This window comes from Phoenix dactylifera, chromosome 6 (genome assembly GCF_009389715.1).
Source record: "Phoenix dactylifera cultivar Barhee BC4 chromosome 6, palm_55x_up_171113_PBpolish2nd_filt_p, whole genome shotgun sequence".
Lineage (NCBI taxonomy): Eukaryota > Viridiplantae > Streptophyta > Magnoliopsida > Arecales > Arecaceae > Phoenix > Phoenix dactylifera.
The window spans coordinates 15,096,077-15,119,333 of NC_052397.1; the positions used below are offsets into that span (position 1 = coordinate 15,096,077).

The 23,257-nt window shown below is 42.0% G+C and overlaps 3 protein-coding genes across 3 annotated transcripts; 2 read left to right on the plus strand and 1 right to left on the minus strand.

Moving 5' to 3' along the window:
• The first annotated feature begins 2,317 nt into the window (after positions 1 to 2,317).
• Positions 2,318 to 4,364, plus strand: LOC103710258 (PLASMODESMATA CALLOSE-BINDING PROTEIN 3). The gene is made up of 4 exons (XM_008795923.3): positions 2,318 to 2,587; positions 3,334 to 3,573; positions 3,694 to 3,727; positions 3,926 to 4,364. The coding sequence occupies exons 1-4, from the start codon at positions 2,536 to 2,538 to the stop codon at positions 4,146 to 4,148; spliced, it is 549 nt and encodes a 182-aa protein (XP_008794145.2). The 5' UTR covers positions 2,318 to 2,535; the 3' UTR covers positions 4,149 to 4,364.
• Positions 4,365 to 7,522: 3,158 nt separating this feature from the next.
• Positions 7,523 to 13,350, plus strand: LOC103710266 (erlin-2-B). Its single transcript, XM_008795934.3, has 9 exons — positions 7,523 to 7,809; positions 9,913 to 10,036; positions 10,114 to 10,181; positions 10,523 to 10,582; positions 10,708 to 10,866; positions 11,002 to 11,148; positions 12,559 to 12,773; positions 12,862 to 12,970; positions 13,048 to 13,350. The coding sequence occupies exons 1-9, from the start codon at positions 7,690 to 7,692 to the stop codon at positions 13,126 to 13,128; spliced, it is 1,083 nt and encodes a 360-aa protein (XP_008794156.2). The 5' UTR covers positions 7,523 to 7,689; the 3' UTR covers positions 13,129 to 13,350.
• On the minus strand, positions 13,230 to 17,055 carry LOC103710275 (pentatricopeptide repeat-containing protein At1g69290-like). The gene has a single exon (XM_008795942.4). It carries the CDS (start codon positions 16,967 to 16,969, stop codon positions 15,020 to 15,022), a length of 1,950 nt encoding a protein of 649 aa, XP_008794164.3. The 5' UTR covers positions 16,970 to 17,055; the 3' UTR covers positions 13,230 to 15,019.
• Positions 17,056 to 23,257: the final 6,202 nt, after the last annotated feature.

Sequence of the window (23,257 nt, forward strand, 5' to 3'; positions counted from 1 at the left end):
TATAGCGAGAGGGTGGCAAAATCAAAATAACGGCCACTGCGACATGTTTGTTCATTATTTAAATTACTGAAAGTTTTCTGCTCAATTTAAACTTTGGCATGTGATGGTGATGCAGAGGTTGCCGGGCCATCCGTTGTTTTTCGTCCTTCGTGAGTACGTTCTTTCCGTTCTTTTACTCCAACGTCTCTATAGCTAGAGGTCTCTTAATATCTGTGCTTAAAATATATGAGGACCATATGTATGTTTAATCTCATATTAATTATTTATTAGATAGATTTTGGGTACTTATATAAGATCAAAGAATCCAAATAATATCTTTCGGATAGCCATTTTGTATGAAGTATTGGATTGTTACAAAACATTTGCTACTCCAACCACTATACGAGCATGTAGCTTACAGTAGTATAACTTACTGTCTTGCATCCAATTAATCATTCATGAATTCCAAGAAGAGAAAAATCTAACTATAGAATCATGTTTATCATCCAAGTGATAACCTTATATGCAATTATGTTTTTCGAATGCAATTGATTTTTTTTTGTTTTTTATTAAGACGCGTGAATTGTACATATCTAATATAAATACATATGTAGAAGTTAGAAAATAAAATATTTCAAAAAATGGGTGACAAAGTTGCACCTACAGTATTTTGCTAGAGTGATTAGCAACAAAGGATGCAACTCAGTTTACGGCTCTATTTGTCGTGTAGTAAACATGAATCACCCAGAAAGTAATACAATTCCTCGCACACTACCAAATATCCGAGAGGACCGAGAGTAAGGAGTATATGTCTGTAACTGCAGTCTGCCAATGGATCAATTCAATTACAGTAGCCGAGTCACCTTTCAAATGAATAAAATTCTTACGCAAACATTTTTTTGCATAACCGATCCCTGCTCAGGTCGTCCTCAACTCAGCTCCTAAGATGGTAGTGCCATTAATTGGACTCCCACCAGCAGCAATGAGGTGTGAGTTAGGACCTCTTTCAAGAAAAAAAAAGAGCTCAGAAATTAATACAAATATTAGATTTGTTATAAGTAATAATTCTAACGAATGTAAATTGTCCGCACTCTGTAATTCATTTTTTTATACTAAAAACGGGCAATTCATACGACTCGGGTACGAATACATCCAGCAGAATCTGCAAACAAAAAGTTCCGGAATACACCGAGCACATCGCCCCCACCAACCCAAAGAATGCCTCCTGAGTGGCTCGCAACATATTCCATATTCCTATTGATAAGCTAGCATGTCATAAAATGAAGCCAAGGAAAACACTAAATCTTCATATTGACATATTCCAACACCAGCCATGCTATTCCAATCTGGGAAAATATGAACTTTCAGTTTACACTGATGGTGAATTCCAATCCTTCAAACACTTAAACACTATCAACCTGATCTAGTGCATTGGTGATAAGAAAACTTGGATAACTCACTCTTGGAAACACCATGCCATTATGCAAGAGTTGGGTTTGGGAAAAAGAAGGGTTGTTGAAAGCCATTCATTGAGACCACCAAGGTGGTAGCTCAGTTGGAACGGGGCGTTTACTTCCAACCAAGTGGTTCCAGATTCGAAACGCGCGGGCGTCGATTAAATTTGGGGACCGAATGCTCCACGCCTGGACACGGGGTCTGGAAGTGCTACTGGTCGGCTGATAGCCTGGGTGGTGCCAGGTGTGACATACTCACACGGAGGGTCGGGTCGGGTAACCAAGCCGGCTCACGGGTGGGGAGGGTATAAGTAAAATAGGTCGGCGTGCCCAACACACGACCCGGTTTGCCCGCATCGAACATTCTCCTAGCGGGGTGGGGGGCCCAGTGGGGGCTGCTACGCGGGGTTGGGCTTGTCCCTTCCCCCCCTGCTCCCCTTCTTTTAGCAAAAAAAAAAAAAAAAAAAAAAAAAAAAAAAAAAAAAAAGCCATTCATTGAGATGACAACCATTGTAACCAGATAACCAAAGACAGCATGATAACCAAATAGTGACAGCATGTTAGGAGGATAATTCTATCCTCAGTCAAAAAAGAAAGAAGAATCTAGGAAACATAAGGATGGGCCATTTGAAATAATTAGACACATAAAAGGTCTCCAAAGCATAAGAGGCCAGCACCAAAATCCAAATATGAATGCCTTCCAACCAATGGTGGAAGACCAGCTGAGCACTGATTGGCCCATGGTGACAGCACATCATCAGCAAAGGGAACAGATTCCACCAGGGCCCATCCCACCAACCATACCAGTGGGTTAATTCTTTCCTCCTCACACAGACCCCACGCATGGGTTTAGGACCGTTTGCAGAGGCCACAGCAACCAATGGCAGAGAAAGCTCACCTTCCAAGGACACACCACATCTCCATCACCACTTTAAAATTATTGTCCATTGAGTTGAGGCTCAGAATCCAATTCGACACAGCTCTCTTTCTCTCTCTCTCTCCCCACATACACACTTACATCTCCCGCATTAGTTCTCCGACTGGTTTTCTAGCCTTCTTTTTTTTTTTTTTACTCCCTCATTCTCTCTATTCAGGCTCTACCATGGCTGCTCTACTTCTCCTTGTGCTTCTGCTGGCCATTAGTGGTGGTTCAGGTAAGCTTCAGGCTTTTGCTGTATATTCTTTTTTTCCTTTTTCTTTTTCATCTTCAAACACACAGCCTTATAAAATTGTCTGAGAGAGTGGTTAGTTTTCCCTATTTCTATTTTTTGTTTCTACATAATTTTTTCCTAAAAAAAGGTACGTGATTTACTAGATACACTTAAAGTTGCTGGTTTTAATCATGTCCATGCCTCAAAGTCCGTCACCTTTCCCCTTGCCTCTCCCAGTGGTTCTGGTGTTTTCTCTTCTTTTTTTTTTTAATAAACAGGCCTCATGGTGAAACTTACCTGCATAGATCTAGAATGGTTAGCGCCATATGTGCTTTGGAATGGACTTTATTTCTTCCCTTTCCTTCTTTTTAGTTCTTATGTTTGATAGACAGATATGTGGTGTTATCCCTGTTCCAGTGGATCCATATTTCTTTCTATCTTGGATCCATATCGCCCTGAAGGTTATGTGAGAGTCCATTCCTCTTATGTTCATTAATAATGACTTGGTAGATGGAGTGAAATTTTTTTAAAACTTCTTCATTAGAAAATTATTTGTTAGGTGGTGTCAAAGCTCTCTTTCTGTGTCGTACATGGATAAGAAGTTCCATGGTGCTTCTTTAGCAGGCAAAGATGATTTAAAACTACAAACTCACCAATCTTTAGCCTATATATGCCCTTCATTATTCTTTTTTTTTTCAAAAAAAGTGCTGGTTTCTCTTATGATCATTGTTTTTTTTTTTGGTTGGAAGATGCTGCTTGGTGTGTATGTAAGTCTGATCAGAGCAGCGCTGCTTTACAAAAGACCATAGACTATGCTTGTGGAGCTGGGGCTGACTGCACCTCTATCCTCCAGAATGGAGCATGCTATAATCCTAACACAGTGCTTGCGCACTGCTCTTATGCTGCCAATAGCTACTACCAGAGGAAGGGCCAGGTTGATGGAGCCTGCGACTTCTCTGCGACTGCCACCCTCACCAACTCTGACCCTGGTAAGCCTCTTCAAGAAAAAAAAAAAAAGTTTCACCTTCACCCTTGGATCCAAGAGAGATTTTAGCACAAAGACCAACTCAACCATTCTTCATCTTTTTGCCTTTTTACTTCTTTTGCAGGAGGAAATGGTTGCACTTATCCTGCAACTCCCAGGTAAATTTTTTCATCAAACCCTGATCTCTTTTTTTTTTTTTTTTCTCAATGAGTCTTTTACTACTGGATTCCTACCTTCACTCTTTCCCCTCCCTTTTCTTCTGGTCTTGGTTACCAGTTTAAACTCATCGTATTGCAAGTATTTAGATCTAAACTTAGTTCTCTTCCACTCTCTTTTTTTTTTTTTTTTTGCTCCAGTGCTGCAGGAACGTCAAGCACTTCAACCGGCACAAACACCGCAAGCTCATCAACCACAAGTGGAACCACCACAACCCCAACTGGGACCGGAGGAGTGCTGGGACTCGGTCCCTCGGGCACAAGCAGCATGGATGGCAGTGATGGTGGCTTGCTTCCAAAGGCTAAAATGGACTCACTCCTCTTAACCATTCTCCTTTCTGTTCTTGCTTTCTCGAGGATTTGATTCGTTTATACCAATGTTCTTTTGGTTCAGCCTCTGGAAAGCGCTTTTGAGACCTTTAGTTTTGGGGTGTAGATTGGTAGGATGGAAGTCTCTCTCTCTCTCTCTCTTTTATGGACCTTTTTCCTTTTTGTAACCCTAGGGAGGTACTAATTTATTTTATTGTTGGGAATGGTTTCATTTAATTATTTGTCATATCGATGTCTGAGTTGTCATGCATCAGAATATTTTGGATTTCTCTGGTCCCTCTTTTAATTTTGGCCACAGATTGTTTCCAGAAGTTGGCTGGCATTTGAATTTGGAATCTCTTAAAGATTAGCCACCATATCTCATAGATCTATTTAGATGTCTTGCATAATTACAGTTTGGTATGGTGAAGAAACTTGTCAAGGATCCCCTAATTTTTGCTTGTTTGGGAGGAATTGAGATCATTGTTTGGTAGGCCACGAGGAATACATTTTTTAGTGAATGGGTTGAAGGGCCAAAGAAGTATGGTGAGAAAAGAGGTGGCCAAACTTTTTCTACTTCTCCATTCAGGTAGTTGGAATCCGTAATTAGTGATATTTCTTAAAGAGCAATTTAGTGGAGGCATATGATTATTGATCCATCAATGAAGTTGGTAACTTTTGGAATTATACTTTGCTGTAATATTTTTAATTGATGTGCACTGATTAATAAAAAATCCTTCCACTTTGTTACATTTGTTTCTCTCTTAAATTATGAGACAGAGTTAAGAGGAGTAATGTTTAATTTAAGAGTTAGATTTAGTGGGGCGAGGCACGAGATCACACTTTAGTTAAGTAGCATATAACTAGCAATGAGCACTTTGTGATGCACCAATGCACCAAGATATATTATTGTCGCACTATATATATATATATATATATATATATATATATAACTCATTATTAATTCCCCAATAGTCGGATTGTGCAGACCTCATAATATTGGAGAAATGTGATGTGCGGGCACAATTGAGCCTAGATCAAAGCAACATTGATCATATATCAATCAAGAAGATTGTAGCAAGAATAAAGATGAGAACAAAAAAATAGAGGGAGACATGGTAATGAGAAATGATGAAGAGTAGTAAGCAGTCTTTAACTGTTTAACTCATTTAACTTATTTTAACTCGTTGTAGATCGGATTAGATTATCTATGTGGATCTGAATTTTTGATTTATTTAATAAATAGGTCAAATTTGGATTGACAGATTTTTTGGTATATCTTGTATCCTATCTGACATGTATCTTTTTCGACTGGACCCAATTTCTATCCCTATTTTGAAGATATTGCTCTCCTCCTTTAACCATCTACATTCCTCCATGCAGGTTTGTTTTAGGTCCTTGTGGGAGACAGGTTTTGTCTTCATCGTTTGGTCTAGATCCATATAGAACTTTTATTATAATAAGCATCCATTTGTATATTCCATTGTGTAAAACTGTCCAATGAAATCTATTTTTTATACTGAAAATTTTGGGAGTGGCGTCTCTACACTTCCCACTCCCACTCTCAGCCTCACTGACTCAACCTCAAAATCAAGAAGAGAGATAATATCCCAGCAACAACCGTTAGCTCGGTTAGCACATCTCTCCTAAAAGCTTACCCTAGGAGGAGCTCAGGATTCAATTTGTTTATATTGATTATTTCTCAACGAGAGCCATTAAAATGTCGTTGATGGATTTTGTTTTTTTTTTTTGGTACAACGATGGTTCATCCCCGCCGTATATGGGTGCAACTAACAAAATTAGAAAAAGAAAATAACACAGAGGGTGAGGCACCAATACGTGGTCACCCCAGATGAAGCCTTGAGAATGATGGGCCCCGAATAAGGCCACCTAGTCAGCTATGTTATTTGCCTCCCTGTAGACATGTGTAGCCCACAAGAGACCATTCTCGTCCAAGAGTCTACGAACACGCATAGCAATGGCCTGGACCCCACATCGAGCTCTAGATCTCGGATCCACTCTATCACTGTGGCAGAGTTTCCCTCGAGCAGAATGCAGTCCACATCGAGCACCCACCTCGCATAAATGACTCTCTTCTATACAGCCTTAAGCTCAGCACTGACCACAGATGTGTCAAAGATCCGCCGCCTCCAGCCGCTATCAGACGAGCATCATGATTTCTGATGACGAAGCCCGCACCTAGCTTTATCGTCCTAAAAAGAGTGAAAAATAAAGGAGGATTGATGCCTATCTAAACATGACTTGACTCACTCTCCAATGGAGGGTTGAAGCCTATCAAAATTGAACCTCCACCTCTTATCTTACATGGTCAGCGACTTGGTCAACTTAAGCTTGACTCAGAAAAAGCTCATTTTAGACTCAATTTGAAGTTAAATTGACAAAACTTGAACCGAAATTAATTTCAAACCTGAGTCCAAAATAAACCCACTTTGATTAGGCTTAGCTCGTTTAAGCTTAAAAATGTATGTTATATATTTAAGTTTAGATGTGGCTGTTAGATTTAGATCCAATAATTTATAGTATTGGAACCGTTTCAAGCTTGAATGTTTAAGTTTTGAATTAAAGAAATGTAATCTTAAATTAATTTCTAGCTCGAGTCAGAATTTTCAGACTGATCAATTAGGCTAGTGTTAAGCTTGGTTGAAGTATAAGCTTACTCAATATCAAACCAAGTTGAATAACACCAAGCTTAATCAGACCAAACCCAATTAAGCCCGGCTTCGTTGCACTCTAAAACCTGTAGCATACAACTAAAGTTCATGGTCGGTAATTATGTGAGAGAACTCCAGGTGGATCACTTAGCCTTTTTTTTTTTTTTTGTTGATAAGCTTAATGACTTACATAATTTTTGTATAAATACATCCATTAAAATTAAAAAACAAAATACTTCGAAAGAGGGAGACACAGTGGCACTATTAATCTTGAGCACCTTGTTAGAGTGGACAACTATAAATGATGCTACCCAAACTGCGGCTTTGTTGGCCTCGAAATAAATATAATTATTGTGAAAGAAGGTATAATTTTTAGCACATTGCTAAATATTTTGAAGCTAAGGGGATAATCTAAATCCATTCAATTACAATGGCTGAATTAGTGGTTCTTTTCGGTCATAAACAACGGCCATGACAGCCACCAAGGTGGTAGCTCAGTTGGAACGGGGCGTTTGCTTCCAACCAAGTAGTTCCAGGTTCGAAACGCACGGGCGTCGATAAATTTAGAGATCGAATGCCCCACACCTGGACACGAGATCTGCAAGCGCTACTGATCGGCTGGTATCAAGGTGGTGCCGGAGTGACGTACTCACCTGCGAGAAGGTTACCATGTAAGTGGGGCCGCCTGCGAGGTGGGAAGGATATGAGAAACATAAGTATGCCCCTACCTCCGAGGGGGCAGGACCAATTGAAGCTCGATGACAACCCTATCCGCAGCGGAGTACGCGACCAGCTGGCTCAGACCTCCCCGCATGGCCCGGTAGGTGCGACGGTCCGCAGAATCGATACGCTCGGTTGTTCCTTCCTTGCTTCCTATGTCGCTCTCTCAGCAAACTACACTGGTCGGTTAGGGTTTGAATCGCCATGGACGCACCGCAGCAACCGCAACAGCAGCAGAGCATGCGATCCTCGCCGCCTCCTTCTTCAGGAGGCGATCTCTTCTCCGTTGTGGTAATGGTGGTCTTCTCCCTCGTTTTCGTCACGGTAAGAACGAGTATAGAATCAGAAAGATAGTATTATATTTAGTGTATGTTTCAAATCAATCATCCCTCTATGGACGGATCTTCTATCTGGATTTCTGGTAATAAGTTGAGTTCTTTTATAGTAATTACTTGTGGAGAAGAACAAAGATAGATTTTTTATTATTTAGCTTAATTAAAATGAGTTAATGCATTGGAGACTTTTTAGTACCCAAATTATCCCACTTTCCTCAAATCAACAGTAATTTTCAATGGTTTGCTGGTACCAATTGGAGCATCTCCATCACCCTAATCTTCATAAAATGACACGATTTTCTTGATAACGTTTAAAGGAACTGTATCTGAGATTAATAGAATATCAAATTTATTTGTAAGCCATATTGGTCATATTTAGTGATATATTGTTACTGTTATCTCGCTCTTCGTAAGGAAATAACTCTCTAGACCAGATATATACCATGGGTCCAACCACACTTCCAAGACGAGGAATGTGTTATGCAGCGTCGGCGGAACCGTTACTGGATACCGTACTGGTTGCCCGGCGGGATGAGTTGGTATGGGCCCGCACCGGACCGTGCCGGGCCTGTACTGATATAGTGGCAGAGATGGGGGAGAGGGAGAATGAGAGAGGAAAAGAGAGAGGAAGGCAGGGAGAGAGAGGGAGGCTGGCGGAGGTGCAGGTGGCAAAGGCCATGACCGAACCCTGTTTTGTTCGAAATAGGGATCCGACTGTAAAAAAAATCGTAATTTTTAAGTAAAGTCGGCAAGCGATCGCAAAATTTTTTACAACAAAATAGTGGTCCGGCCACAGCCTCTGTCGGCCTCCCTCTTTCTCCCTCTCCCTCTCTCCTCCACTCCTCTCTCTTTTCTTCTCTTTCCTTCTCCTTCTCTTCCTCCTGCGCAGCGTTTTTGGATTCTTTGTTGGAACCGTCCCGGTAAGCCGCCGGTATGGCTCGGGACGCCCCGAACCGGAAGGTTTGGGACGGTTCCGCCAATCTTGGTTGTGATTTGGCTTGGCATTTTGGCTTATAACTTGTGCTTGAAAGATGGATGTGATTGCTTCAATTTGATTTCCTTCGTTCCCTCTTTGATCAAGCACTAACAAAGCGTAGAGAATTTTTTTTTATTTTTGGGTGGGGGTGCGGGGCTGGGGGGTGCTTGAAATTGTTGTATCTCCTTGCACATATGGTTGGCCTTTTAAATTTCATGGTTGACCCACTTCCACCCAGACTTGTTATGGGAGCAATCCAACAAAATCTGTTGAGGTGGATGTTAAGTTGTAAGTGGTTCTACAACTTTCTCAAATTGTGTTTCGGCCCATGAAGTTATTTCCATATAGTTGGGGTCAACATTGCCAATTAAAGTTAGATTTATGGAGAGGATATAATATACATAGGGTGGATAAATGACATTTACAAAGAGCAGAGGCTTTTCCTTCTGTTTTTGTTCATGTCAAAGGGAAATATGAGCAATTTTTTAATTTCACATTGTGTGATTGAATTTTAGATGGGTGCAATTGCACTACTTAAATTACCTTTCTTCACTTTAAAATGCATGAGAATTGAAAGGACATTTAGCTAACCTTTGTGGTATGTGGAAACCTCTCCCATCAACTCTATGTGCATTATTACTTACTTGTGCATGCTGATATTGCATTATAGCTTCTGTCATGATGCTTCGACTCAAAATCGATGTCAAGGTCATTTGTATGGGGGTGGAGAGTTTTCAGAGGAATATGCTTTGAGATTGTCACTAATTCTAGGCACAAGCATGCTTGCAGTTAATCAGCAGGAATGATTATTTGTTAATTATCTTTTATCCCATCAATTATGATCGCTGTGAGCATATTTCTCTCGTATGCTTCCCATCATACATACTTCTTTATCCTTCTCAATCATATTATGGAGAGAGCTTATTTACTAAAAGAGGAGTTTACTAGGAAGGAAAGTGAGATGGTCAGCTTCATGTGCAAACATGCAGCTGCCATCTTAATACCATATGTTTTTGATATTTAAGGCTATGACGTAGCTCAATGATAATATATACTCGATAAAGTTAGAATCCATATGCTTTTTGGTGGTCTGATTATTATTGGAAAGCTTTACAGGTGATGCTTTCATCCTCAATCTCAACAAGAAGCTCCAGCTTTTCTATCTTGCATCAAGTTCCTGAAGGCCATGTTGGTGTATATTGGAGGGGTGGTGCTCTTTTGAAAACAATTACTAATCCAGGTCTGCCTGTGATAATGAAGTTCCATTTTTGCACTTGCAGGCCCTATAGCTTTCTTGAAATACTTTGTCTATGCTAGGTTTTCATTTGAAGTTGCCTCTGATAACCCACTTTGAGCCCATACAAGTTACGCTTCAGACAGACCAGGTAACTGGCTAATGCTCCCTTGGATCTTAGTAGAAGCATGATCATGCATAGACAAAGGATGGCCTTAATTTCAACTTGGATGTTATGCTTCTCTCTACATATCACAAAAGAAAAGAAGAGTGAGGGGAAATTCTCATCCTTGCTGACTTCATTTCTTCTTAAGCCTAGGACCATATATATTAGCTCCCTCTCGTTAAATTCTTGCATGCTGCTTGATGCTGTCAGATTGAGATATTTCATATTTTCATGTAAAAGTAAACTCTTACTAAATAATCAAGTCAAATATTTTCTCATCAGTATATATTGAAACTCTATGCTTTTTGCATTTCACCCCCAATCAGGTAAGAGATATTCCATGTGGTACGAAAGGTGGTGTCATGATCAGCTTTGATAAGATAGAGGTACAGAAGCAATATCCTTGCCCTTGATTTGTTGGAACCATTAATGCAAGAGCTTCATCCTGTTTTGCCTCTGTAATGTGGTAGAGTTCTTCTTGTTGCTTCTAATTTAGTTATTGTTATGCTAGGTTGTCAATCGCCTTCGTAAAGAGTATGTGTATGAAACTCTGCTCAATTATGGCGTGAATTATGATAAGACATGGATCTATGATAAGATTCATCATGAGATCAATCAGTTTTGCAGTGCTCATACTATGCAGCAAGTTTATATTGACATGTTTGATCAGGTTAGTGCATAATTCTGAAGTTGAGTTTTGAAACTCAATACCTACTTCTGTCCCACCATAGAGAAAGGTCTTATCAATTGACTGCTGCAGAGTTTGCAATTCCTTTGTTCCCTAACTATGATGACAATGTTTCAGATTGATGAAAAAATGAAAGAAGCGATACAGAGGGATTGCACACTTTATGCTCCAGGGATTGAAATCATAGGTGTTCGTGTTACAAAGCCAAATATCCCCTTGAGCATTAAGCGAAATTTTGAACTGATGGAAGAGGAACGTACTAAGGTAGTTTCTTTCATACCTGACATGGCCAGGGGGAATTATCTGTATTATTTGCTATCAATCATAGGCTTCTGGTCTTCTGGATGCTTTATTATGCTGTACAGAAACATGTTGCAGTATCAAGTTTCTGAATTTCGACAGCTTTTAGATGAGAGAACATGGTGAAGAAAGAGTTTAGAGCAACTGGAAAGAATGAAATATGACAGTTTCTAGAAGCCATGATGCTGAAATCACCTTGCAGAATGTTGCAGAATCAATTTGAGGATGAGATTGGAGACTCCCGCCAAATGAATAACTAAAACCTTATGACTTGGCCATCTAGTTTTTTGTGTAAACTCAGGTCTTTGGAAGTGATATTTTTAGTAGCATGCCCGGGCATCATCCTTTTGATATATTTTTCTTTTGATGGAATAAATGAAATGTTTCAATAGTCTGTTCAACCAATAGCCAACCGTTTCTGCTTCCAAGCTCCTGTCTTTCACTTTTTCATCACAACTTTGTTCACTCAAGAATAAAACGTTCCTTGATTTTTGAATCTTTTATTTATACTCTACTGGATCTGGGTGGTGCATCCTTCTCAGTATTCAGTTCCAATTTTTTCATCTTCACTGCCCATCTGTCCAACAATTCCTCAGAGTGGTCAGTTTCATGCTCATGCTTTTTATATTTTGGGAGTCCTAGAGTATGTTACTTGGGACCAGTGTTGTCAAAGGCATTCCGAGCGCTTGCCTAGGTGCTCAGGCAAGGTCAGGAAGCCCCTGAGTGCCTCAACAATCCTCAGGCAAGGTTAGTTTACTAAGGCGATGCCTAGGCGACCGCTTGGAACAAAGCGAGAGGCATTCAGACAAGTGCCTCTCCAATGTCCAGCAGTATTCTTTTTGTTCCTTCACATTCTTCTAGAGCTGTTTTAGCTTTATTTTGAGGCTTATTTTGGTCTATTGGAGTTCTTATAAATAAAAGGGCCACTCGAGGATATTCAATGATTTGCTTTCTGTGAAATATCAAACAGAGAAGCAATAATTGCTATCATGTTTGAATTTTGATGCTACTGAAGGATGTCTAGTGGTTTATTTTTGCTGACTTTTGTTTAAAAACGTGATATAGAAAATGGTACTTCCATGTGATGTTTTGAGAGCTTCAAAACATGATATCTAATGTACAAGGCAATTATGTTTTTAAATTTTGAAACTTGAATAACTTTCTTATAATGCTTGTGTTATTTTTAAATACACAGAATAGTTTTCTCCAATATATTTTTTAATTTTTTTCTTAATTATTGCCTTGCTTTGTTCAGGTGAGTTTCTTTTTGGAGACATCATCTGGATACTGATCAACAATTCAATGTGCTCTACTTTTTTGACACTTGACACTTTGCTTGATTATTTTTATCATCAAATTGTTCATACCTTCCAGGCTTTAGTCGCCATAGAGAAACAGAAGGTGGCAGAGAAGGAAGCAGAGACCCAGAAGAAGATAGCTTTGTCAGAAGCAGAGAAGAATGCTCAGGTCAGCAGGATTCTCATGGAGCAGAAGCTAATGGAAAAGGAGAGTGTTAAGAGGCAGCAGGAGATTGAAAATGAAATGTACATCGCACGTGAGAAGAGCCAAACAGATGCCAATTTTTACAGGTTGGTCATGCAATTCGCTTTTCCTGAGTAAAATTTTGTATGCTGAACATTCTTGCAAAGATGAAAATATTGTTCACATGCTTTCCAGAGTGATAAAAGAAGCTGAAGCCAACAAACTGAAACTCTCACCCGAATTTCTTCAGCTCAGATTCATTGAAGCCATTACAAATAATTCAAAGATATTCTTTGGAAACAAAGTAATGAAAGCTCTGGACTTGTTTAATTTTCTTCTTGTGTTAATGAGAATTCAGGATAACACAACATTCTGATGCAGGTGCCTAACATGATAATGGATCAGAAGCTGCTTACTAATTATCTGAATGGCATTGCAAGAAAAGAGCATGTTCAGATTTAGCAACAGCTAGTTGATTTGAACTTTCAAAGTCATTGACCATCCGCGTTCTTGACTATTGTGATTAGGCATCATTTACCTCTGTTAGGACCCTTTTTTTGTTCTAGAACTGTGGTGGTTTTGGTGTGGCATTAGTGTGGCTTAGGCAAAAGGATTGAAATCTGTACATAATTTTGATGAAACTAAAAAGAAAAGAGCAATATAGACAATAATTTGTTGTATAAATGACCTTAGCCTGTTTGGTGTGCTTCATTCTTGGCTTCTGGATAATCTTCTTTCAGGCGTTCATGCTAAACCTACAGGGATGATGCTGATTCTGATGGAGACTAGTACCCCGGTTAAGATATACATGCCTCCCAAGCCATGGTTACAGTGTATTCTTTATCTTGTTAATTTCATATAACAGATCTCTTCACCAGCAAGTTTGGGCCCCATCCTGTGGCAGCAATGAGACTGACATGTTGGTTTGATTTAAAGGTCGATACGAGCCATGCTTGAGCTCTAATGAGCCTAACATGTTCTTGGTCCAGCTAACTAGCCTGTTGCTCCATTATTGTCATCCATCAGGAACTACAAGCAAGGCCGAAAAGGGTCATGGAGTTGTTCTCATTGGATTGACCGTTACCATACTGCAGCCAGACTTGTCATGTTACAGGAATATCCTTTGAGAAATTCCAGTAAATCGATTTAGCTACACTATTAGAGTGCTCATAAGACTGAATTTTGCTGATTATTAGTTCTAATAATATTTCCAAGTTGTAGGTCTTGCTTGTATCTCATCCATTAAGAAGTTGTCATGAAACTATCTCCATGGGTAAATCAACTTGTTTCCCTTTGCAAATCAACTTAAGAATAATATTGTATAGACCGCAGCTTTTTCTTCTTCTTCCTCCTCTTGTTTAGAAAAGGGTCAATTTTATATCTGCTCCTTCCTACTTGGAAAACAAACCAACAGAATCCACTGTCAAACTGTATTACATTGAAGAGAACAGCATTCATGCATCTGACCTGTTTACAGTTGATATGGAACTACACAACCACAATGGTGTATTCTGCCCATAAAAAATCCAAACACAATCCATCAGGACCGGATAGTCAGAATCTTCCATTCCATTTCTTCATCTACAAAATTAGCTATAAAGCAGTTCTGCTGTACTGGGTTGAACAAACTCATCCTGGATAATGGCATTTTGGTCTGTTAAACAAGCTAAAGCTACAGAAAGAGTTCCGGTGAGCTAATAAGTAGGAAGATTTAGCTAACTCTACTCTTTTTTTTTTCAACCAATGAAAAGAAACTTTCTTTCCAAAAAAAAAAAAAAACTTTGTGGAAAACGACCCAACGAGTCTAATCTGCGCCTGTCATTTAAAAAAACAATTCTTTTTTAGCGATCAAGGCAATATTCGAGTTCAAAATTTTTGAAACAAACAGAATTGCCCCTGCCCATCAGATGGCATTTTCTCCAATAATCTTATAGTAGCATATGCTCAAAGAGATTAGCATGTTGAGATAGTCCTGACCATGATTTGAATTACGTTGGAGTATAAAAACACAAGAATCTCCATCAACTGCGACATCAATTCTGAAAGACTAATCAATGATCTGTTGCCGAAGACAATCATCCTGCACCACATGACCTCTTAATATATGTAACCTTAATGATCCCAGCTACCCAGTTTTATGTTGTTTTGCCCATAGGGAGATAATAAATAGCAGCGAGCGACCCCCACGTCCCAGATGTTCAAAACCATCCCACCGTGATCACAGAGAACTGATGTGATCGTTCTCAGGAATTGCAGAAGTAAATCAGTTTTGAAAAGACCTGAAGAACCTCAGAACCAGCTCCAATTTGTATCACGCTTCAACCTGAGGCAATTCACAATCAGATGATCACATTTAAGCATTAAGACCAGCCCAATTCTTAAATGCAATCAGCGCTTCCATCTTCCTAAAGTTCCTCTTCCTAAGCTTTGCCACCTTCAACTTCTTGTGTTTCTCCATGAAGGCCTGCTTATGCCTCCACTTATCCACAAATATCTTCAGCTCCTGTGCCTTCTCCACCACCTGCATTGCGGCATCAAAGAATCCACCCTTAACCAGAGCATACAAGAATGCATCCACCAAGTCATGATCCAACTTTATAACTCCCTTTCTCCTCACTTCTGTCCAAAGTATCAACACACTGAAGTATTTTTCTGCTGAGACATATCCATTGATGAGCGAAAGGTGTGTCTGGTTATTGGGCTCGAACCTCAGGAATAACATTCTTCGGTAGGTCCTCCGAGCATCCTCAAACCGCCCAGCCTTACAGAAGGCATGAATTATGGAATTCCAATCATGGGTTGCAATCTCAATTCTCGGGTCCTCGACCACGGAGTCCAAGAAGGCAGCCATGAGCTCAGGCCGATGGTTCTCCATCAAGCCTGTCATTATAGTGAGATAGCTTGTTTTCAGTTCAGGCAGCCTCGCCTCCCTCATGTCCCTGAAAAGAGAGAATGCTGACTGGAAATCTTGAGCCGACATGGAGGCATCAATGAGAGTATCGTAGCTGCTAGCATCCAATTGGAGCCCAGAAGAACTAATCTCTGTCACCAATTGAGCTGCCTCTGCTGTTCTCTGCTCTTTGCAGTAAGCTTTCAAGATCGAGGAGTAGACACCAAGCCCCAGTGAAGCTCCTCGAGCATTCATTTCATCCAGAATGCTGTGAGCCTTATTCAACAGGCCTAGTCCAACGCAGGCATTGACAATACCGAACCCAACCGAGCTATCTACTCCAACCAACTGTTGAGACGATTCCAATTCCTGTGCTTCAATGATCAAAGCAGCCAAATCTTTGATCCTCCCATTATCAACAAAACCCTTCACAACCTCCACATAAGTTCCTTCGTCCAGAAAGTTTGGATTTTTATCACTCCTTTCCTTCAAAGCACGTAGAACAACCGATGAAACCGATTCAAAATTGTTGGATTTCATGAATCCGCTAATCAGATTCTTGAAAAACACCATCTTGTTCAGAAATCCCAACGCATCCATCAATTTATCCAGCTCGGCGATCCTGCCCTCAAGGCCCTTCCATGCATACAAGTAAGCCAGTGACCCGAAACTCTGCAAGTCCGGCGACAAGCCCAAAGCCGACATTGTCTCGAGAACCCTCTCGGCATCAGAAACCGATCCCAGATCACGGCAGCACCCATCCAGGACTGCATTACAGGCAGCGATGTCGGGCTTCATCGATTCGATCTTCTCATCGAGCGCAAGGCGGCAGTTTTCTTCAAAAACCCGCAAGAACGCAGCGAATCCGCCGTTTCTTCTCGTGATCTGGATCAGGGACTGTCCCCAGATGGAAAATGGCGGAAAAAATCTGTTTTTGAACATGGTTCTCACCAGGGCGACGGCAGCGGCGGGGGTGGCGGCGGAGTCCATGGCGCGGAAGACGGCCTCGAGAGTATCAAAGGAGAGGGACTGGGGGTTCCTCTCGAGGAGGAAGACGGCGGACGCGAAGGCGCGCTTTAGGTTGTGGCGGTCGGGGAGGGAGGAGAGGTGGGCGAGGAGGGAGTTGGCGACGGAGGGGCTGGGGAGGAGGGAGCGGGCGGTGAGGGCCTTGAAGGAGCTCCATGCGCGGTCGGTGTGGCCCGACAGGAGTGAGGAGTGGAGATCGGATTCGAGGGCTGAGGGGTCGGGCGTTAGGGTTTGGGGATTTGGGGTTTGGGGAGGGGGGTTGGGATTGGTCTTCCGGAGGGCGAAGATTGAAGGCTGGAGGAAGGAGTAGAGGGTTGGGATCTCAGGAGAGGAAGAAGAGGAGAAGAGTTTTGGAGTGGGAAAAAGGAGTGGGAGTCTTCTCCGCATTTCTTGTTCTGTGCGTGATTGAGAGGTGTTACCGGCTTTCGTATTGGAATTTGATTGATCGACGAAAGTTGGTGGAAGCTAAAGTCCCGGTGTCACGAAGTGTGCATTTTATCAGGGGTGAGGATGGGCAGCTGACGGAGGACCCGGATACGATTCAGAGGATTTTGGAGTGCTTCTTCAGAGCTAGATGGACAGAGCAGACAGGGGATGGGAGCCTAGTGGATATCCCGATGCCTCAGATCCGGGTGTCGGAGGAGGAGACCGCAGCACTGATCAGGTCGGTATCAGAGGGGGAGATTAGGGAGACAGTTTGGTCTCTTGAAGGGGATAAGGCACCGGGGCCGGATGGATTTCCTCCGGTGTTCTTTAGGAGGTACTGGTCGATTGTGGGACAGGAGGTGACAGAGGCTATACAGCAGTTTTTTAGTACAGCTACGATGTCGAGGGACTGGCAGAGGACATTTATCACACTGATACCGAAACGACAGGATGCTACTGAGCCGGGACATTTTCGGCCAATTAGTCTGTGCTCGACTTTGTACAAGGCCACGACGAAGATACTTGCAGTCAGATTGAGGGACATTCTTCCGAGGTTGATCAGTCTGGAGCAGGGAGCTTTCTTGGGAGGGCGGAGCATTACAGATAATGTGCTTATTGCCCAGGAGTTTATGTTTGATCTTCGTAGGGCTCCGATGAGGAGGAGCTTGATGGGGATTAAGCTCGACATGGAGCGGGCTTATGACAGGATGAGATGGGATTTTTTGCAGCAGTCTTTGCAGGGGTTTGGGTTTCCCGAGATTTGGATTAGCTGGGTGATGGGTTGTGTTCGGTGTCCCTCCTTTGCTATCTTGGTGAACGGCACTCCATCACGCTTCTTTGAGTCTATTGGAGGTTTGCGCCAAGGGTGCCCTCTTTCTCCTTTGCTCTTCACTGTGTGCGCAGATGCGCTCTCCAGACTTCTTAGACATGCTGTGTCCACACAGGAGTTAGAGGTCTATAGGCCGGCAGAGGGGGCGGTGTCGATCTCTCATATTCTTTTCGCTGATGATTGCTTATTGTTGGCCCGATCGACTCCACAGGCCGCGCAGGTCACATGCAGGATTCTACGTGACTACTGTGCAGTGTCTGGGCAGTGTGTCAATTTGTCCAAATCAGCAATATGTTTTAGTCCGAAGACGAGAGTGCCAGCGAAGCATTCCATTTTGGAGATTCTGGGGGTGGGGAAGCAGGTGGGCACACTGACATACTTGGGGATTCCGCTCTCAGGGCAGTGGCTTCGCAGTAGGGACTTTACCTTTCTGGAGCTTAGTATCAGACAGAGACTGGAGGGCTGGCAGAGGCTCACACTGTCGATGATGGGGAGGATCACTTTGGTTCGGTCAGTACTCTCGGCGATTCCGATTTACTTCCTCTCTAACTCTCTTATCCCAGTGAAGGTCCTGAGGACTATTAAGCAGCTCTTTAGGAACTTCATCTGGGGGGGGAGTAGTGGCAGAGGCGGTATACACCTAGTTGCATGGGAGGTGGTGTGTCAGCCGACCAGGGCTGGAGGATTGGGATTGCAGTCCCTGATGGTGAGGCAGGAGGCTTTAGCGGCACGTCATGCAGCTAGATTCTTGCTAGAGCCTGACAGTTTGTGGTCCTCATTGATGAGGGCCAAGTATGGAGCCCTGGTCCCGGGGATACGGGCAGGACGGCACCATTCGCCGGTCTGGAGGGAGATGTGTGCCAGGGTTGGGCAGGTGCTTCCGGAGATTATATGGTCTATTGGGGATGGACGGTCGATCGATGTGCTGGCGGACAGATGGGTGACTGAGCAGCCGATCAGTCTTTTGCCGACCCTGGTGGACTCGGCGAGATTGGATGGATATAGAGTCTGTGACTTATTTGACCATGTTGGGGGTCAGTGGAGGGAGGGGCTGATTCGGGAGACCTTCGGAGAGCAGTTGGCGGAGTTGATTCTGGCTTTACCGGCTCTTTTTCGGGAGGAGTCAGATAGGCTAGTGTGGAGGCCGTCGGGACGGACGCGGGTACGAGCTAGGGATCTTTTTCCCCTGTTCAGGAGGGAGTCCGGACGGCAGATAGAGGGAGGATGGATTTGGAGGATGCGGGTTCACCCGCGTGTGGCGTTGTTCATCTGGAAGGTGGCATGGGAATGCCTACCTACCAGAAGTGTACTAGTTCGGCGAGGAGTACGGGTCACGGAGTGTTGCATGGTGTGTACGGATGTAGAGGAGACTATTGATCATGTTCTTGTGCAGTGCCCGAGGGCGAGAGAGATTTGGAGTAGATCGCCGGTTCCCTTGCCCCAGTCGGTGGAGTCGGCTCAGGCCCTATTTATTTTATTGAGAGCATCCATGCGGAGTTCCAGTTTTTGTGAGGAGGGTATTCTTAGAGCATATCTGGCTTACCATATCTGGTTGGACAGGAATGCTGGCATTTTTGAGGGTCGGAGGATGTCACCGAGGATGGTGGTTGACAGAGCTTTATTACAGTATGGGGAGGTTATTGCAGCCTCTGCGGTATTCACTAGTGAGATGGCTAGGGACATCTGGGGCACTTTACCCGCTTTTACAGCGCCCAGGTTCGCCCTCGTCTCTTGGGTGCTCCCACCCCTTGGTCATCTCAAAGTGAATTTCGACGGGAGTATATTGGTGGATGGTGGATTTGGAGGGGTTGGATTTGTGATCAGGGATTCCTGGGGTAGGATAGTGGCAGCAGGGGGTCAGCGCACGACGGGTCTTTCAGTTGTTGGGGCTGAGCTTCGAGCTGCATGGGAGGGATTGTCTTTTGCGAAGAGAGTCCTCGGTGCCGAGTGGGTGCTTCTTGAGGGGGATTCCTCTGTGGTGGTTGATTGGATCCGAGGTGTGGATAGATATTGGGATGGTCATCCCCTCATTAGAGAGATTCGGAGACTGACTCAGGAGTTTGGTGGCTTCCAGGTAGCCCACGTATTTCGGGAGGCGAACAGGGCAGCAGACTGGGTCGCCTCTTTCGTCGCACGGCATTCTGGGGAGTTCCTTTGGACATCTATAGGAGATATTTCTTCTAATCTGTACTCCTTACTTTATTGTGATCTGGCAGGATGTACTCACTTTAGAGCTATATAATTTGCCGTTTTGACCAAAAAAAAAGTGTGCATTTTATCGAACATTTGGTACACATTTCTCTCTTCAAGAACATGTGCCGCAAGAACACTCCGAGCTGAAATTCTGATACGTCCCATTTGAAGAGATAAAGGAAGCATTAGCTAGAATGATCCTGATCGTTAGATTTATGATGCTTGTGCGTGCATAATCGTAGCCTTTAGTTGTACATAATGGTGCTCAAAAAAAAAAAAAGGAGAGGCTTATTTGGCTAGTGAATGGTTGGATCTAAGGTGGCGTCGGCAACGTGATGGTGCCATCTCTTACTTCAGAACATTGGCATCGTGGCTTTTCAGATCAAGCACGTATTCAGAGAGGCTAATAGAATCGTGGACCAGGTGGTCTCATACATGGCTAATCAATCCGTGAGTGCCCTGTGGGTTGGGAAGAGTATGGTGCCTAAAGCGCTCCAGAACTTAACGTTTTCTTATCTTTTGAATGTATCTATACTAGAACTGTGTGAATCATTAGTTTTAGCGTTAAAAAAAAAAGCCTCGTTTAGCCAAACAACTGACCAAAAGATATGTAATACAATCCATTTGCTAGCCTGGCTTTATCCACCAACCATCTCTCTAAGACTCCTATCTTATTTTTACACCTTGGGGTCCTCTTAAAATTAGATTTGCTTGGCAATGGGAAGGAAAAGAGAGAAGCAAGAAAGGGTGAGCTTGTGGTCCAGTTATTGTGGATGAGTGATGACTTGGTAGAACGAGTGATTGAACAAACTAGGATGAAGAGGAGTTTGGAGTGGGTTCGACTTTGATACATCATTTGATGGTCCGATATAGTCGTAGGTATCGAATCTGCCCAAAAGTTTTAAGAGCACATTTGGTTGGGAGAAGTTGGACTTTGAAGTTTGAAGTGCGAATGGAAATGAGCGACTTCCATTTCAGTCATTTGGTTGGAGGAAGTTTTATTCTTATTCCGATTCCAAAAGAGAATAGGAATGCTTGGTCTTCCAAAATCTAATTCCAATTTTTTTCTAGTATTTAAATTCCATTTCGATTCCAAGTCTGATGATGACTGAACTAAATACATTGGGGAATATAGGCATTCTGATTTCCATCCCAATCCGTTTGGATTCCGATTCTAATTCCGGTCACGAACCGAATGTATCTTAAGATTAAAGACTGGAGATGAGATTATATTAGAAGTAGCGTGATAAAATTTTAATATTTTGTTGGAAATGCTTTTTTTTTTTTTTTTCTTTCCAAATCCGCCACATGTGCCAAGTGCTAGTTTACAAATGTTATAACACAGAAGTCTTCCATATCTCACAAATCATCATTTACTTCCATTTCCCCCCTCTTCCACAATGGAACTCTTGTGCATGTATTAGCATGCGAGAAAAACTGGTGTTAAAATGAAAAACACTGAACTTTTACTTACTCCCATAAAGCATTTCTACATATACTACACATACTAATTTCAAAAAATAATATTAAAAGAAGAATAAATTTCTCACATCATATGTTATAGATATATTTTTTGAGCAAAGTGATGTAACTTACAACTCTATTGGAAATGTTCTATCTTTTTTGATCTGCCACATGCCTCATGTACTAATTTACAAATGTTATAGCCCAAAATCCATTCCAGCTCTTAGAAATTGTTTTTACTTTCTTCAAATAAATAAGCTATTAACTATAATATATACTTTCTTTTTTGCCCTCTCACAAAGGTGAAAGGACTTCCAAATAAACATGTTTGTGTTGGACGAGCGTATTCTCTACTGGACTATGTACCTGAAGGTGATACCGTGGTTTTGCAGCGATATCCTCTACTCAGACAACGTCACACATATGAATCTTATTGAGGTGTTTCCAGGCTTTCAAATAATTATTAGAGTGCTTCTGTGAGGCAGTTGTGACGGTATGCATGCAAGGAGATTACTTGTTGAGCCATTTGGGTTGAACATGGTGCACAAGGATCATAGATTCTAGTTCCAAAGGTAAGCTACTGGCCCTTAAGGTGCCCTAGCACCGAGACCCATGACTTGTATGCACTGGATGCACATCCCGGCCATCCTCGTTGGCAATGCTGTTCGATACTTTGGAACCTTCGAGGTGAGCTTTGAATGAAAGCATTGTGGAGCAGTTAGTAAGGGATGGTGCCGCCGTGGCGGGCTTGCTGCGCCACAGGAGCATGCCCGTTGGCTTGTGACGGATGCGTTGTGCTCTTCAACTGCAATATCGTCCATGATCTAAAGAGGATCTCCTTGAATATAAGGAAGGAGATGGTGTTGCATGTTTAACTGTAATAAATGCAACCCACTTATATTTTGGGAGAGAAAGAAGATAGGATTGTGTGCATTTGTTGGGTGATAAATAACAAAAATTGCTTATAACTCAAAAAAAAGTTTGAGATGGGAAATTATATCTCATGCAAGAACATGCTATCACATATGTTTTAAAGCCTCTTTTTAGCGGATTATCTCTCTAGGTTGTATAGCAACCTCTCCCCAACCTAATATAGATTAGGAAAAAAAATAAAAAGAAAAACACTAGGGGACATCAAACATGCCCACCATTGCACCAACATTTATTACTTATTGGTGCAGTTGGTGTAAAGAGCTAAAATTAGTGATGCATTAGTGCTAACTTTTGCAATATGGAAACTCTATAAACGTGCTGAATCAATACCACCTTACATTTAGCAAGATTTAAGATAATAATTGTCCTAACAATTTTAGAGATCTTCCGTTACTATGTCATCATCCTTTTAGGATAGTTGTCACATACCGAGGATTATAATTATCATTTGGCATGTTGTATTTTTATCAGAATAAATAATATCTTTTAGATTCAAATCTCCAATTTCACCAAAAATAATATGTTATTCAAAGAATGACATAATTAAATGACATCATTATTTTTTTTTATATTTACGTTTTTCTGTTACGATAGGTAATAACGATCGTTAATATCAATCATTATTTTGTTTTTAGAGAAATTCAATCCATGAGTGAATTGAATAATGTTTGTTATTTCTGTTACACCGGTTTATTCATCCTGATTGAGCCGGATCGGACCGTTCGGCTTGGACCAATTAACTTCGTCCATCGGGCCTATCACGACCGTCCGATCAATGGTTTCAGTCGGTATCCTCAATTCAAACAATCAAGTCCCCCCCAGCCGTCTGA

Coding starts and splice junctions, on each gene's coding strand:
- LOC103710275 (XM_008795942.4), bottom strand. CDS start 16,969: ATGCGGAGAAGACTCCCACTCCTTTTTCCCACTCCAAAACTCTTCTCC.
- LOC103710266 (XM_008795934.3), top strand. CDS start 7,690: ATGGACGCACCGCAGCAACCGCAACAGCAGCAGAGCATGCGATCCTCG. Junction 10,037..10,113: donor GAAAACAATTACTAATCCAG/GTCTGCCTGTGA, acceptor TGTCTATGCTAG/GTTTTCATTTGAAGTTGCCT. Junction 10,867..11,001: donor ATATTGACATGTTTGATCAG/GTTAGTGCATAA, acceptor ACAATGTTTCAG/ATTGATGAAAAAATGAAAGA.
- LOC103710258 (XM_008795923.3), top strand. CDS start 2,536: ATGGCTGCTCTACTTCTCCTTGTGCTTCTGCTGGCCATTAGTGGTGGT. Junction 3,574..3,693: donor CCTCACCAACTCTGACCCTG/GTAAGCCTCTTC, acceptor CTTCTTTTGCAG/GAGGAAATGGTTGCACTTAT. Junction 3,728..3,925: donor ACTTATCCTGCAACTCCCAG/GTAAATTTTTTC, acceptor TTTTTGCTCCAG/TGCTGCAGGAACGTCAAGCA.